The sequence below is a fragment of the Dasypus novemcinctus genome, chromosome 6, assembly GCF_030445035.2.
Source record: "Dasypus novemcinctus isolate mDasNov1 chromosome 6, mDasNov1.1.hap2, whole genome shotgun sequence".
In the NCBI taxonomy this organism is placed as follows: domain Eukaryota; kingdom Metazoa; phylum Chordata; class Mammalia; order Cingulata; family Dasypodidae; genus Dasypus; species Dasypus novemcinctus.
In genome coordinates this window covers 33,936,617-33,953,921 of record NC_080678.1, presented here as the reverse complement: position 1 = coordinate 33,953,921, position 17,305 = coordinate 33,936,617, and the positions used below count along the sequence as shown (strand labels likewise).

At 44.9% G+C, this 17,305-nt stretch overlaps 1 protein-coding gene across 2 annotated transcripts in view; it reads left to right on the top strand.

Moving 5' to 3' along the window:
- The window catches only part of LOC101433952 (glutathione S-transferase omega-2), a 39,642-nt gene extending 29,288 nt beyond the window's left edge, over nt 1-10,354 (top strand). For both annotated transcript variants that reach the window (XM_004468235.3, XM_071215683.1), the window contains exons 6-7: nt 8,004-8,110; nt 10,057-10,354. In XM_004468235.3, the coding sequence (XP_004468292.1) occupies nt 8,004-8,110; nt 10,057-10,216 (267 nt within the window). In that variant the 3' untranslated portion in view covers nt 10,217-10,354. The remainder of the gene's footprint in view (nt 1-8,003; nt 8,111-10,056) is intronic.
- The last annotated feature ends 6,951 nt before the right edge of the window (nt 10,355-17,305 follow it).

The following is a 17,305-nucleotide window of genomic DNA, read 5'->3' as shown; positions in this document are numbered from 1 at the left end:
ACCAAGGAATTATTACCAAGTGCAACTAGCAATGCATCTGGAAAAAGACCTTGACCAAAAGGGAAAATATGACATAAAAATAAGTTTTTATGGCTAAGAGATTTCAAAGTGAGTCAGGAAGTCTTTCCAGAGGTTACGCTTATGTACATCTCAGCAGGATCTCATTTACTTCACAGTAAACAGTGCCTCAAACAGCAGGTCTCCTGAGGGCTCTAGAGACATCTAGACACCATAAGTAGGGCAAACAAGCTCAGGAATTCAGCACCCTCTATGTTGGCTTTATTTTGGAATTTATGTTCCCCAGTGTAACAGAGTTAGACTCATTTATACTTTCCCTACATATGGCTTTTCTTCCCTTTTTATTTGAACTTATAATTAGCACTATACTTGTTAAATATGTGTCCCAGAGACTTAAATCTTCGGTCTGGTCATTTGCTGGTTGAGCCCTGAATCTCAGGAACTTCATCTTGACTGAGATTGGAGAGGAAATATTTCAGTAAAGTTGCCTGTAGACTTTCTTCACAATGGAGTAAAACAGACCCAAGAGAATTTTGATTAGCTCTTTCAAGATTCAAGGATTATGTGGGTGTGTCTCACCTCCCTGTCAGTGCTTTGTCAGGAGCATCTGATTAAATGAGGGAGTAAGAAAGGGCAGGTTTGAGGAGGGGCTTCTTGTTATAGGGAAGTTCAGAAGTGGGTCAATCCTTATCTGTAGAGGAGAAGCTTTCAGGGTTAGTTGATTTCAAGCTTTTTACTGTTAATTCAATTTAAAGAACTAATGAAGAATTCACAAGAGACTTGAAGAAGCTTTCTGTGATTAGAGTTCTCATAAATACATATGTAAGGTTGAATGGCAGGTTTGATACTAGTCTGGGAATTAGGAGAATGGTGTTTTCATCTGAGTTTTGACATTACCAGAGGACCACTTTACCTCCCTGGGATTGAGTTTCCTCTTCTGTAAAGTGAATGTTTCCTTTGCTTCCACATGAGAGACAACAAGAATCAGCTCATCTGCATATTTTCCTCTCCATTTTGGCTACCAGGAAGCTCAGTCAAATCCAAGGTTTTATTTAAGATACTCTGGAAGACTTATGGCTTGAAATCTTGATAAAGTTATCCTCTCTAGTTTTGACTTTTTTTCTAGTTTATATTTTCCTCGATGTTAGCATTTTCTTAACTTTTGATTTTGAAATAATTTCAGACTTAAAGGACAGTTGCAAAAATAATACAAATACCATACAGAACACTCCAACATACCCTTCCCCTGCCCCTAGATACACAGAACCATCAATTTTAACATTTTTGCCACATTTGCCATATCATTCTATAATCAATCATCTCTCTCTCTCTATCATCCTTATCCATATCATCTATGTTTCTGAACATCAGAATGCAGCTTGCACACATCTTACTCTGAACACAGAGTACTTCCATGTATACTTCCTATGAACAAGGGGTGTTCATTTATGTAATCACCTTACATGCAGTTAAAAAGTTCAAGAAATGTAATTTTTAGTATAAAGCTTACATTCTATGTTCCAATTTTTTCTTATGTCCCAATAATGTCCTTTTAAGCCTTTTCTGCTCTGTTCTTAGATCCTATCCAGTATCAAGTATTGCATTTAATTGTCATTATCTCTTTAGTTTCTCTTACTTTTTTTGGTTTCATTTTTTGTTTTTTCAAATTTTTAAAAAATTAAAAAAAAAAATTTTTTTAATTGATGAAACATATGTGCAACATAACTCTTTCCATCCCAGCCCCTCCTCTAAGCATACCATTTGGTGGGATTAATCATATTCAAAATGTTGCAGAGCCCTCACAACCATTACTCCAGCTTTCCCTTCACCCCAAATGGAAAACTTACACTTATTTTGCATTAACTCCCCATTCCCCCTGTCCTCCCCTGGTAACCTGTACTCTACTTTCTGTCTATGAGTTTGCATATTCTCTAAGTTTTCTTCATAGTACCATGGGGCTAAAATTTAACATCCTAAATTATAATAATCTTGTTTGCTTTGATATCAACTTAACTTCATTAGTATACACAAGCTATGTTCCTATACCCCTCTACCCCACCACCTTTATGTAGTTCTTGTCACAGTTTACGTATTTATACATTGAGTTTCAAACCATTGATTTAGCATTACATTTTATGCATATGCCTTTTAGATCCTGTAGGAAGTGAAAAGTGGAGTCACATATAAAAATACAATAGTATTGGCATTTATATTACTCATATCATTATCTTTGCTGGAGGGCTTTGTTTCTTCAATTATCTAGTATCCTTTCCTTTCAATTTGCAGAATTCCCTTTTGAATTTCTTATGGGGCCTGTCTAGTGGCTATGAACTCCCTCAGCTTTGGTTTGTCTGGGCATGTCTTAATTCCTCCCTTATTTTTTTTTCCAACAGCAACATATTTATTCATGAACCGAAGACGTAAGTGATGGATTTGGTTCCTTTTCATAGTTTTCATCTCTCTATTGATATTCTCTTGTGTTCATCTTCCGTTTTTCAGATTTCTTTTAATTTCTTTGCATGTTTTCCTTTAGCTCCTTGAGCATATTTAGGACCTTTTTTCTTGAAGTCTTTGCCTGGAATGTCCAAGGTCTGAACATCCTCGTTAATGATTTCTCATCTTTTAATCTTCTCTTTGCCTGGATCATCACTTCTTTTTTCATATGTCTTAAAATCTTTAAAAAAATTTTTCTTTATTATTTTTTTAATTTGTAAAAAAATTCCCTCCCCCCCCAGTGGCTCTCTCATCTGTTTGCTTGTTGGTTTTGCTCAGTTTGTGCTTGTTTTCTCCTCAGTTTGTATGTGTGTGTGTGTGTTTTCTGCTTGTTTTTCTCATTGTCTGTTTTGTTTCTTCTTTAAGAAGCACTGGAAACTGAACCTGGGACCTCCCATGTGGGAGGTGGGCATTCAACTGGTTGAGCCACATCCAGCTCCGTTTTGTAATCTTTTGTTCAAAGCTGAAACCGGAACATATTTTAATATGCTATCACTGAAGTTTAGTTTAAGGAAGCAGGCATCTCTTCCTTAAGCTTGTATCCAGCTAGCGTTATGACAATGTTTTCCTTAAATGCCAGAAGCTAACAAACAAACAAACAAACAAAAAAACACTTTTCCCATTCTTCGCAGATTGTCTGCCCAATGCTCTCCTTCAGGTTTTAGTTAAACAATGACTTTGGAGGCCAGCTCCATGTCAGAGTACAGGGGTATAAGGGCCTCTCTGGTCCTTTCTTCTTGTTAGTCTTGTCTAAGGGTGGGGCATGAATGTGTGGCCCTAGGAATTCCCCCTGTGAACAGCGTTGCAAATGTCCCTAGGAGGCAGTTCCTTCAGGGTCCCAGACAGTGCACTGAATGTCCTACTGCCAGGAATCCCTTGCCCCAGGCAGCACCACCTAGCTGCTCTCCCACAGCATTCCAGAGGAGAGAGCTCAGCCAGCCACCTTCATCATGTGGGGCAGGTCCTGGGACAGCACGTTCCTCCAGCCACCTCCTGACAGATTGGGACAGACATGCTCCCAGTTCCTGCAGGGGGGCCACTCTGCTCCCTCTGGAAGCAGGACCAGGGATCTTCCCTGGGAGTGTGGGCCAGCTCTGCATCAAGCCAGTGAGGGGAGAAGGGGGACCATCCAGGCCTTAAAAGCTCAGAGGGCTTTTAAGTGGCTTCTTGCTGGATTCAGCTCTTGCCCAATTACTGCAGTTCTTTAACTTTTCTGAAGCCCTGAGAAAGATGTTTCTGCCAATTCTTGCTGGTTGTTCAAAGCTAGTGTGTGTGTGTGTGTGTGTGTGTGTGTGTGTGTATCTGTGTGAACAGAGTTCTGAAACTCTTACTGCAACATATTGATCTGGCTGATTGTAGCGTCCTATTTTTTTTCATATTTAATATTTCATTGCACACGGTTTTTACACTGTTTCTCCCATCCTTTCTGTAACAAGCATAGTTTAAACAAATGCTAAAATGAGGGGGAGGCTCTAGATGAGTTCTGGGGGCCCTTCCAGTACCAATGTTCTGTGATTCTAAGGGGAAGAGAAATTGCTTATGTCTAGAACGTTCCAAGTTTGGAAGAAGGGTGCTCTCCTATCGAGGGTCCTGAACACTTAAGCAAATCTCTAAGGAGGCTTTTACCAGGATGTTCCTATATATAATGGGATGTGTCTGTAAAAGAGTCAGCACTTTGTGCTAATTTATTGGAAGATTTCTTCTCTTTGGGGAAAAGAAGAAATTGTCTGGTGCGAAATCTGGTCGAGAAATGCTAGTCTCCGGCAGGGCTTGATCAAGAATCTGCAGCTGTATTGTTGTAGAAGTTGAGAGAGGTTCAACTATTTGTGTATAGAAAGGCCAGGACTCAGGAATAATTTTGGGAAGGAGAAAGGATTTATTTACGATGGGCCTGGCTCGGAGCTTCTCATTCCAAAATCCAAGTCTGGAACAAGATTTTCAAGTTTCTTTTATACAGGGTGGGGAGTCAAATGGTGCTTTGTTTCAGTGCTCAATAGGCTTGAATTAACATATATCTTCCACATCCTAGGGTAAGCTTTTAGCAAGGATTTCATACATTCTAGATAAGCTTTTAGCACATTTGGTTTGCATTTTCCCTGAATATTTAAAGTTTATAGTCTGCAGTGCTAAACTGTTTCTCCGGGACTGGAGTTATTGTCATGGTTACCAAGGGCAGGGCTGCAGTTCTCACTGTCCCAAATGCACAGCTCAGTCAGGTTATCTGTGAAGAGAAGAACAGCCCCCCTCCCCATAGCCTACATCAGTATCAAGAACTCCATTAGTTTTGATGTGGGTGTTCCCAAGTGACACTTAGCTCTAGGAGATGTGTGTGTGTGTGTCTGTGGGCTGGTGGCTGGGAGGAGGATAGTTGATGCCTCACGCGTTTCATCCATATGCTCATCCTGATTTTTGTTGTAGGGAGTGCCTCGGATAGAGCTTGGGTTACTTAATGACTGTTTATTTTAAAGTTAATAGTATCTGTAAGATCATATCTATTTAAAGGCATACTCCTACTCCGAGTAAATGAAAAGTTTTGTGTGTGTGTGTGTCGCAGGTCAAGCACAGGAAGACTGACCAAATAATTCAGGATTCCAGAGAAACTGCACAGGAGCCCAACGCCGGTCATGCCTTTATTACTCACGATTATTCCCGTAACCTGGTGACGGCCGGCCACGGGAAGCTCTGCGCAGCCCCTCGAGGGTTACAGGTTTATATAGAGAATATAGCAGAGGGGTGTACTTGCGCATGAAGGCAACAGCACATTTTTGCAGCATAGGTAATGGGTATAATTAGAATAGGAACAGTTAATAATAAACTTGACTGTAGCCTACATGCACATATACAGGTTAGACATCTTGTTGCCTCTTTTACCGTCATTCCACTTGAGAGGGTTGGGTTGCTGGCTAGTTCAACCCCACCCTTCCTAGCAATCTACACAAATAACTAGTGGGAGGGAGGAGGGTGTAAGAAATAAATCTTCTTCTAGAAGAAAATAAGGCTCACCCGATTGTGGAAAAGAAAAGAATTTATTCTCAGTCTTGCAAGAAGGGGTGCACAACCGGAAAACACGGCTGGCGCCTGGAACAAAGAAAAATGACACAATTTATACCCCTAAGCCTAGCACACAAGCCCTTCCTCCATAGATTGGATACTTCAGAAGTTACAGCCGATCTGAGAAGATCTAACTTTACTGAGCAAAAGTTTGTGATTAACTGCTTCCCTCATCACATTCCAACCATTTTAGTTTTTACCTGCTCCCCTTTGCCAAATAAGGAATGGAATCTAGTGCTGTATTGGTATCGACTTAGCTCTTTCTTGAGCATCTTTTTTTACTGCCTATAGGATTGACTTAAGCTGGTTTCCTGTGTTCCTGCTTAACCCGGGAGTGGGAGACTGAGGCAGTAGGCTGCCATGATACATTAATTAATATTTTCTTCCTTTATGTGAAAACTAAACTAATATTCATTTCTTACCGTGGGCATTTTGTGTCCCCACAATATGGAAAACATTAATTTCTAAGTAACCATTCATTTTCAAAATATCTCACCACATTACTGAAGGATCTATTGTGGGTTTCATTGAATGGCTAAATATGATTTCTTTTGACAAATATTTTCCCAAGGACACCTCTGCTCTGATACAGAAGAGTTTTATAGATGTTTCAGAGTTAATCAGTTTAGATTTGGTTCTGATTTGTGCCATGAAGTCCAATAAAAAGCTGAATTAAAGTCAACAATTAACGTTTAGGTGATTATCTATTCTTCAATGTAAAGAAGTTTCAAGGCTTTCTGGAATGCATAAAAATGGAACCGTTTGTATCCTTTCCCCTCTATACCAGATCTTACTTATATATGGTTGAAAATAGGCTGTTTTGATTTTCCACTGCCAGATTCTGCTGTTTTAGTTTCACCCTGTTGGTCTTTGAACGAAGGGTTGTCACTGAACATTTTTTCAGACCTCTAGGACAATTGTCAGGGGCACCCCTCTATATGGCCTGGGAGGTCTTGAAGACTTAGGCTTAAGGGGAACACATTTGCTTTCCCTCTGAGAGGGGGTGGGCCGACTAGCCATCCTTTGCCTCCGGGGTGGATTTGCTTTCTCTAGATGTAGCCCTCAGGGGGTCTCTGCTCTTCCTCATGGGTGGGGCCAAAGAATTATCTGGGCATTATTACTTCCATCCACACCGTACCCTCTGAGGTGGGCTCTAACATTACCACCATTTTATAGATGAGAAAGTCGAGGCTTGCAGGAGGAGGTAGGTAGGAAAGTTGCCCAGGATTCCACATTGAATCAGAGGTGGAGCACACCTCGGGGCCAGGACTGCTGGCTCCAGAGCTCACCTTCCTAACTACCACCCGGCCACCTCCCTGCTGAAAACAGCTGCGACCACCTCTTTTTTGTGCATGAAGAATCAGGTCTGGGCGTGCTGCCTGCAGATGCCGTCCCTGCTCTGGGAACCTAACTTGCAGCTTGACTCTAAGTAACCCTCTGGTAACTCACCGGAGCCCCAGCGCCTCAAGATGGAAACACCAGCAGAGCTTACATCCAAACTTCCCTGGGCGCAGGAAACTAGATCTACAGCTGGAGGGAGGTGTTTCGCTGACTATGAGTTATTAATATATGGGTCACAGACAGTGGTTTGCTTGATTTAATTAGGTAATTGGCACCATACTTTTCTCTTTGGGAAGACCTGGCCAGATACTAACCCCTGCTCAGCACTTTTGCTTTTTCATTTTGCTGGGTTTGGCTGTCAAGACAGCTCGTTTATCTTGATCTGTGCCATTAAGGAATCAGAGATTTCATTTTAACATGAAAAGTTGGTAATATTGAGTGGCCAACAAGTCTGAAGTTCAAAGAGCTCAAACAAAAGAGAAAATATGAAAGAAAGACAATGTTGAGGGACCCTATTAAACAGCCTACTCCTCCCTGCCTTACTTTTGAACCAACTGAGAAAATAAGGTCAAAGAGGAAGACATAGGGAGGCTACAGACTTTATTACTGATTAGCTGAAGCTGATCCTGGAACACGCTGGGATCTGCAGAGTTCCTAGTTTGGACTTGAGCATCAGGCCAAGGCTGCGGCCCACCCCTCAAATCATGGGCAGTGGGGCCTGAGGCTGGGCCCCTGCCCAGGGGCGAAGCTCATCTATGGAAAACTTAGCACCTGGAGGCTGCCGGTGCCTGCTGTAGAGAATGGCCAGGTGTCTCTGCAGAGGTTGTCCTTTCAAATGCCCCAATCAGATGAGCCAGTTCAGTGTTGAAGGAGGGGACTGACTGAGTGTGGCCAGAAGTGACATGTGACAATAAAGGAGGTCCTTGCACATGGAGGGAAACCTCAGGAGAAGGGAAGACACATTCTCCTAACTAATAAGAAAGGAGAATTAAAGCCTTAGTTTTCCTTTGGAAATTTATTTGATGTTTGTATTTTTAGTGTCTATAAATACATCAGCAGACCTGTAAATTAGCTTACTTTTATTCTATTTGAATTTTTAGGTTCTTGCCCACCAGCGGACCATCTTCTTTGGTGGCAACTGTGTATCCATGATTGATTACCTCTTTTGGCCCTGGTTCGAGCGGCTGGATGTATATGGGATAGCTGAGTAAGGCCTCTTTTCCCGTGATAGGGATTTCCTGGGGTCACATTGGGTAATGAGGTTGAAAAAGTCTGTGTGCTGTTTATCCACCTTGTATGCAAAACAGAATCAGGTTTAAACTACCCCGTTTCTTAGTTACAAATGCATCTGTGCTCTTCTACCACTGATTGTGGCCTCAAACTTTACTCAAATTTCTGTTGATAGAACCTTGTGTCCAATAGTCTCCCTGACTGCTTCCAAGCCCAGTGCCCTCACCAGCCCATCCGAATGCAAGCCGGGCGTGAGCGCAAAGGGGGGTTACTGTCGCAGTGTTTGGTGGCTTGTCTGCAGCTTCCTCCCTGTCCCTCCAGCTGGTCCTGTTGAGTCACACAGAGGACACCAAATACTTTAGTCATATCTCATTTCCCTGAGGACTTTCCTCCCAGGTAAAAACACCCTTAGAAAAACAATTTTAGTGGAGCAGGTACAGCTCAGTGCTTGAGTGCCTGCTTTGCATGTGTGAGTTCCCATTTTCAATCTCTGGTACCTCCTAAAACAAAAACAAAACAAAATGAAAAACCACAGCAACTTAAATAGCCAACCAAGCACCACAAAAGGGTAGGGATGTTTAAAGTAGAAGAAAAAGCCCTGTACACTCAGGAAGACTGCGGGGGGGTGGGGGATCCCTCGGCAGAATATAATGTTCAGAGAAGCTGGGCTTGTTCCGACTTGTAATCCCAGCCAGCCACATAGTAGATGCTGGATGGTTCTGGGGTTTGGAAAGCCAGTCCCGCCGAGGCGAACTGCATCTGGACCCACATAACCCATGGGCTTGCACCCACCCAAGAGTCACCCCATGTGCTCCCGGCAGCTGCCTCTCAAGGGGAGGTCAGATGTAACGTGGTTGGTTATTTAAAACCCTGTCTCAGAAATAAAAATGAGAAAAACCTGTCTCCTCTGAGGACTGCGTATTGAACCATAGATTAGTAAACTTCATTCTAGTCCTGGGTTTCCCATGAGTCAGTTGTATTATCTTGAGTAAGTCACTTTCCATACTCTAGACCTAAATTTCCTCATTGATCTTTTAAAGGGCCCTGCCAACTCCATTATTTCAAAGTTTGATGATTGTGTTATTCCTTTTTTTGAAAAAGACTTATCTTTTTTTTTTTTCAACCCCCCTAAAGTAAAAACAATGACAAGAATGTTTCAAAGGGTTGTCTTTTTGTTGGCAAACAAGGAAGCATAGCTTTCCAGATTTCCCTAGAACTGTCAGTTCACAAATATCTTAACTGTAAAAGGCAACGACAACTTTTACAATTCAAAAACAAATATAGCTTTGCAGAAATTAAGATTCTCCACAGGAAGTGACCATACTCACTATTTCATTACCTCGTGAGTATGAGTTAATTTCCTAAGGCTGCATAATAAAGTACCACAAACATTATTATGGCTTAGAACAACAGAAGTTCATTCTCACAGTTCTGGAGGCCAGAAGACTGAAGTCAGCTGTGGGCAGGCCACGCTCCCTCTGAAGGCTCGGGGGGCGGGGGAAGGATCCTGTTGGCCTCTTCTAGCTTCTGGGGGCTTTGGTCGTCCTTGACATTCCTTGGCTCAGAGCTGCAGCCCTGCAAGCTCTGCCTCTGTGGTCACATGGCCTCCCTCCCCGTGTGTCTCTGTCTTCACCTGCTCTTTTTCTAGTCATTGGATTTAGGGACCCCCTAATCAAGTATGACTTCATCTTAACTAATTACATCTGGAAAGACCTTATTTCCAAATAAGGTCACACTCTGAGGCTCCAGGTGGACAATTTGGGGGGGACACTGTTCAATCCAGTGCAGAGTATAATCCTTTACTCAGTCTGTGCTCCCCAAGGAGACCCATCTCTAGTGTCTTGTAAATCTAAAAACTGCTAAGTGAACCTTCCCTGATGCCTTCCACTTCAGATGTGCTAACACTTCTCTCCTGTCCTGCAGCTGTGTGGAACACACCCCAAAACTTAGGATCTGGATGGCAACCATGAAGCAGGACCCCGTAGTATGTGCTCTTCTCATAGATAAGAACATTTTCCTGGGCTTCTTGCATCTCTATTTTCAAAACTGCCCCGATGCCTTTGACTATGGGCTACGCTGTTGAGCCTCATCGTCCACTCCTTCACCACCCAGAATTCCAGAATTCCCAAGCATGTTGTGATTCTGCATCACGGATTGTCTTGGGGCTTAGTCTCTGTTGGTTGTCCTGAAAGGTCCCAATAAAAATGAAACCGAAAATGTATTCTTTCTGATAATCGTTTGTCTGCCTCTTCTAGCCACAGCTTCTACGGATTCTTTAGACAGTGCCCAGTGCTAACATTGGAGCACATTTCGGGAGCCCACGTGCCTCTCCCCACTCCTTGGCTTAGTTTGACTTCCAGATTTTTGATCTGCTGCTGCTGCTTCCACAAAGGTTCAGGGCCCACCTATCACTGATGTTTGTCGTGACAGGTCAGCAGTCTCCAAGGACCTCCCTGATGAGAGGAAAGCCAAAGAGGGAGGTGGAAAAAGAAAGCACTCTGATTCCAGCATCCTTTGTTTGGCAGATGAAAGCTGCTATCCACATGGTGTCTACGATTATCATATTCTTTCAAAATTTGGCCATGGGCCTGGGAAACATTGAGGGTCTTATGACTGGGGATAATTCCAAAGCAGGAAATGAAACACCAGCTTATCACCCTGAACTAAACACGTCAGAATTTCACTGGTGCTGTCAAGGCTCAGGATGTCTCCACAAAATGTTCTGCTGCTGACTTCCTGCTTTAAACAAGTACATACCCACTCCAAGCCCAGGCACGGGCAAAGGTCATCCTGGTGGATTTGCGTCACATGCTGCTGACGCTTTCAAGTCATCCCAATAAATGCCTCTGCTTGCCTGATGTGTCCCAAGCCCTTAGCTGCGTGGGAGAAATAATGATGACAAAGACAGGGTCCCTGCCCCACAGGAGCCCGAGCGCTCCACTCATCTGCTTGACGGTTTTGTTGTTTCATTTAGCTGTTTGTTTTAGCTTTGTTTATTTCATTTTGTGGCACCATATTTTATCAGTTATAACATGTACACTTTTATGCATTTTGCCATCTTCAGAATCAGGATGAGTATAATAATGACATCACAATTTAATAAGCAGCATTTTTTCTTAGTATAAAATCATGGTACAGCTTATATTTAATGGTATCAAATTTCATGAAACACTATGTTGCATAATGATTTTCCTCAAACGTATGCCTAAAACATCTTCAAGTCAGGATTTTCTTGCTTTGAGGCCTGAGTAATGAGTGGGGAAACCAGGGTTTAATAGACTCCTTTGGTGGTATTTTCAATCCTAGGGCCATCGTATGTAACTTTCTTGTGCAGTAGCATTTCCTAGGTCTTGTGTGTGTGTGTGTATTTGTGTATGTCTGCATATGTGGAGACTAAAAATGTTCTTATTTTATTGTGGTGCCATATATGACATAAAATTTGCCATTTTAACCATTTTTTAAGTGTACAATTCAGTGACATTAATTGCATTTACAGTGTTGTGTCCTACCATCACCACCATCCATTACCAAAACATTTTCATCACCCCAAACAGAACTCTGTACTTATTAAGCAATAACTTCCCATTCCCCATCTCCCCCAGCCCCTGGTAACCTGCAATTTGTTTTTCACTGAGGCTTTAAGCCTAGTCCTTTGGAGCTGCAGGTAGTGGGAATGCTGGTCATGGCCCAGCTGTGGCCACTCTGCTGGCTGAAGACAAGAGCCGAGAAGGATGGGCTAGTGTGGCAGCAAGCACCTTAGGCTGGGTGATTCTGTCACCTCCCTATCGGAGCTTATTGATCGGTCCCGTGCTATTTATCTCAGTTTAGGATCCGCCCGTATAATTTCAGCTTTGCTCAATGCCTTCCCCAGCCTCCCAACCATGCTAAGCTGGCAGGCAGCAGCAGGAGTGATGCTTTGAATTGTCAGTTTTCACCGAGGAACTGTCTGCTGTCCCTGCCTCTGACTCAGCCCAAACCAGCCCTCTTTCCTTCCTGCATGTCATCCTGGCCCTGCCATCTGCTGGCTGTGGGTGTATTTTGACCCATGTAAATAGTTACCAGGTGTCCCTCTGTGCCAGTTGGACAGAAGCAAGCCTGCCTGGTGAGGTGGCCCCATCTGCCAGGCCAGGAGCGGCATAAAAGGGGCAGTCTGCCGTCCATCTGCTCAGGATGTGGTTCCTGTTGCCATGGTACCCGAGCTAAGGCAGAATGAAGTATGCGAATGGCTGTTTCCCAGGGATCTCTGTTAGGGAAGAGGAGAATCATCTCCTGTGGCTCAGACAGGCAGTAACTTGCCCAGTTAATAATGTGCCCACCTAGAGCCTGTGCTCTTCATGCTGCACTCCCCTGCCTGCCACTGCCAGCACTACCTTGCCTCCGTGTCCCCCTCTAGACTGGGAGCTCTCTCCAGGCAGGGATCGTCTCCCTTGACGTTGTTTCCTAGCACCTGGCACAGTGCCTGGTTTATAATAGCAATAGCAGGGAAGTGACTGTGGCTCAAGCGCTTGAGCTCCTGTTTACCATATGGAGGACCCAGGTTTGGTTTCTGGGACCTCCTGGTAAAAAGAGAAAAAAGACGTCCTAGACCTGCGTGGCTCGAAGAGGCGCACCAAGAAGACAATGACGCAACCAGATAGAAAAAAAGTGATAGCACTCAGGGGTTTGTGAGTGATTGGATGACTGCATGTGTGGATGCCAGAGCCTGGACCCCTTCCGGGGAACCCATCGTGAAGGCAGCTGCCACTGTCCCCCCCTCCCCTTTACTGTCCAGAAGAAGTGCCTGTGTCTCCAAAGAAGGCAGGGCGTCCTGCTTGGTTCCCTCTTGCTGGTGCAGCTGGTGCTTGGCAAGTGCTGATCCAGGCTCCGGCTCTTCTGTTAAGGGCCGAGGCAGGAGACCCCGCTCTACTCCCCTAAGCTGGGGCCAGTATCCCAGACCCCCTCGGTCAGTTCCGTGAGCGTTTCCTGAGCACCAGTGTGCGCCTGGCCCTAAGGTAGGTGCTGGCGAAGCAGTTCCCACAGGAACTGTGCACTGAGGGAGCCCCCCCCGAGAAGCCAGGCTCCCTCACACAAGATGAAGTGCAGCAGGAAGAGGCACTTGTGGGGCAGCCCCGACACGGGGGGAGCCAGGAAGTAGGAATTTGGCCGAAAGGAGCCCTCGGAAGGGCAAGGATGATAACTACTGCCGCCTTTTGTGGTTGAGCTTGTTGTTTATCTGGCCCTAAGCTAAGTGCTTCGCATGTGCCCTTTCATTGAATCTTCTTAATGGTGGGCAGTATTATTCCCATTTTACAGTTGAAGAAATGGAGGCTCAGAAATTATACTTGCCGAACTGCAATATGGCATAGCTGGGATTTGAACACAGAGCCCAAGCTTAGTCTGATGGTGTTTTTACGGTGTCTGGAGTCTCAGCCTAACTGGCCTTTGAACTGGCCTTGTCATGGGAGAGGTCTGGGTACCTGGTGGGCCTCCACACTGAGTGGTCACAGGTAGAGCACGTAAGGGATCTGGGTCGTTGGACATTCAGGCTGTGCAAGCTGGCTGCTTGAGATCTTTTGTTCTGGATGGGTGGAGCTTCAGTAGCTTTCCTGCCTGCCCAGATTATAAAATGGTATGAGGAGGAAACAAATGAGTGGAGAGGGCTTTGGGAACCGCTCTGGGCAAAGCTGTGGTTATCAGAGAGGTTGAATGCCCTGGCTCCAGCCCTGAACTTGGCTCTACTTAGGGCATATTAAGTCTGGGTCGGTTCTGGTTCCTGAGTAGGGGGTACGTGTGCAATGACTGGTTGTCCTTGGCTCGGGAATCTTGGGGATGACCTGGAAATTCCAGACCTCTGGGCGGCTGACTCAGCGCTAGTCACACCTTTTGGAAGACACCCAAGGCCATGGTCAGCCCTTGGGGTTCAACCACTGTCCCAGGGGAATCTTCTAAGCCAGCACAGTGCACTCTCCAGGGACAGGTGGGCAATAAGGTCGTGGGGGCTGTGTGAGTCATCTCTGACCAGTGGAGAAGAAAGGCCAAGGACAGCTTGTGAGAAGTGGCAGGAACTGGGTTTTTGCTATTTCTATTTTAAACAAGTTACCCTAAGATAAACCTAAAATATCACTGTTCCGTGGGTTTTAAAGAAACAGATAGAACCAAACCCTCCCAGACTCCCTCCCCCACCCCTATCCTGCAAACCTCCCCTTGTGCTTTTGTTTTTTTTGTTTTTTTAAAGATTTATTTATTTATTTAATTTCCCCCCCTCCCCTGGTTGTCTGTTCTTGGTGTCTATTTGCTGCGTCTTGTTTCTTTGTCCGCTTCTGTTGTCGTCAGCGGCACGGGAAGTGTGGGCGGCGCCATTCCTGGGCAGGCTGCTCTTTCTTTTCAGGCTGGGCGGCTTTCCTCACGGGCGCACTCCTTGCGCGGGGGACACCCTTGCGTGGCACGGCACTCCTTGCGCGCATCAGCACTGCGCATGGCCAGCTCCACACGGGTCAAGGAGGCCCGGGGTTTGAACCGCGGACCTCCCATATGGTAGACGGACGCCCTAACCACTGGGCCAAAGTCCGTTTCCCCCCTTGTGCTTTTGAAGACCCACCTTTTCTCAGAAGGAAAAGAAGTCTTTGAACTTCTCTGAAGTTTATGTGGTTCAGTCTTACAGGGAGATTATTTTTTGTTGGCAGTTTTATTTTCTGGTTTCATTATGGGGGTTGTAGAGGAGCATCAAAGGGATGGAAAACGCCGTTTTCACCTGTAGAGCAGGGGCCTCATGCTTTGCAGGAAGGCTAAACTAGCCCTGAGCTGAGATGAACACAAGCACTTGGGAGATTGAACAGATGTACTGATGATTTCCTTTGGGGGAGGTTCTTCATTTTTCTGTATATAAGGAACTAAATCTGGCACAGCTCAAACTTAAAGTTGATCTGGCTGTTCTCACACTCTCCTCTTGCAGGCATCAGAGCCACCTAATTTCACCTTCAATTACTTACACCTTTCTTTGATCCCTGGTTTATTTTGCCGCGATTAGTCTTTTCTTCCTACTACACCCAGTTCCTTGGGAACAGAGCCCTTGTCTTATACTTGTGTTCACCACCTGCCCAGGGGAGATGTTGTGTGAACATGTCTTGTTCTTAGTTCACATTCTGGTGGGCCTGGACCCACTGGAAGGAAACCTCTTCAAGATGTTACTTCAGTCGAGGTGTGGCCCACCTGGATCAGGCTGGGCTTTAATGTGGATTACTGGAGTCCTCTAAAAGCAGAACAGAAGTCAGAGGAGAGAAGCCATGGGAAGCAGCTGGAAGCAGGGAGACAAGGGACCTGGAAGAGTACCAAGGTGCTGCCACGTGCATTGCCATGTGACCCAAAAGCCAAGGGCAAGGACCACTGGCTAGCCAGAAGCTAGTGACCCAGGAGGAAGCACGCTTCCCAGCGTCTGAAACCATGAGCCAGTAAATCCCTGTCATTAAGGCAACCTAATGCTAGCTATGTGTTTTAGCAGCCCAGGAACTTAAACAGAGGATACCCAAGAAACTTACACTGGTTATCACTGGGGACTGGACTGGGAGGTCAGAAGTGGGAACTTTTATAGTCAAATTTAATACGAATTTCTTTTTTAAAGTTCTTTTTTTAAACAAGCTATCTTGTTTAAAAACAAGTGGTAATGAAAAGTTTATTCTAAACCATTGGGGGGTAGGGTGGGAGTTGTGGGGGAGGATCTCAAGGCGGAAGAGGGTGAAGGGGGACCTCTTGGCACCCTCTGCTTGCAGTGCCCTGGCCACACCAAACCACCTTCCAGCTCTCTCCCATGAGGCAGACTAGATGGAGTATGACAACATTCTGAATCAGTCCAGGAGTGATTTAAGCTTGGACTGTACTGACCACTGCCACAGTTGCCGTCAACCCCGCTCTAGAGGCCAGCCATATACCCCTGAACCACCTAAACGCCCTGACCACATAATTAGACAACATAGTTTGGGGTCTTTCCCACTTCAAAATTACTAATGGCTTGTCACCGCTTATTGTATAAAGTCCCAATTTACTGGAGGTTTAAGGCTTTCTGTGGTTTAGGCCCATTCTACCTTTCCATTCTTATTTGCCACCATTTCTCAGTATACATCAGCTCCGCCTGGGTTCAAATTCTGCCTGTCATACTTACCACCATGTGACATTGGACAAGTCACTTGAACCCTTCGGTTCCTCAGTTTTCTCATCTGGAAAATGGGGAGGATAGTTACAGCATCTACTTGATAGGGATGGCTTAGGAAGCGGTTAATATATATAACTACTTTAGAAGGGTGCCTGGCACACAGTAGGTGCTACTTAAATGTTACCTACTATTGTGCTTTCTGGCCTTCATTCCATGATCCTGACTAGGTTTTTCCTGGCCACAGACTTCCCCAATGTCCAGTGTCTGTATCAAGCTCATTTCAACTGTGCCAAGAGGTGCCGTCCTGGCATTTTCCATAGCAAGTGCACAGATGCTAAGCAAAGTCAAGCATCCTTGGGAAGGAAGTCCCTGAGGGGAAAGAGAACTGAGACGGCCCTCAGGTGAAAGGCCAAAGTGCGCCAGAGGACTAGAGAACTCTTCCATTAAGACAATTATCGGGAAGCAGATATGGCTCAAGCAATTGAGCTCCTGCCTACCACACGGGAGATCCCTGGTTCAGTTCCCAGTGTCTCCTAAAGAAGAAAGAGAGCTGACATAACGGGCAAGCTGATGTAACAAGATGATGCAACAAGAGACACAAGAAGAAAAATGAGACACAAGAAAGCAGGGAATGGAGGTGGCTCAAGTGATTAGGTGCCTTCCTTCCTCATCGGAGTTTGGTTTCCAGTGCCTCCTAAAGAACCAAGGAAGACCAACAGACACAGCAAGTGCAGACAACAAGGGGGTGTGGAGAAATAAAATAAACATTTTTAAAAAAGACAATCTCTTCAAAAAGCAAAGCTTTCCAAATTGCTTCCAGCTCCCACATTTCTTTCCACACATGAGCTCTGTGAAATGAGGTTTTGTGTTGGAATCTAGCCTACAGCCCTCTTTCAAAGGCCCTTTCTGGAACTAGGCAAGCAGCACCTAAGTTGCCTCAAAGATGGGCTAGAAATTTTTTTTTCTTTCAAGTTTCCTGAAAGTGTAAGAATAGAAAAGGAGTGAAAGCTTCTGTCTACCATGTGAAATTCACCCTCTACCTCCCCA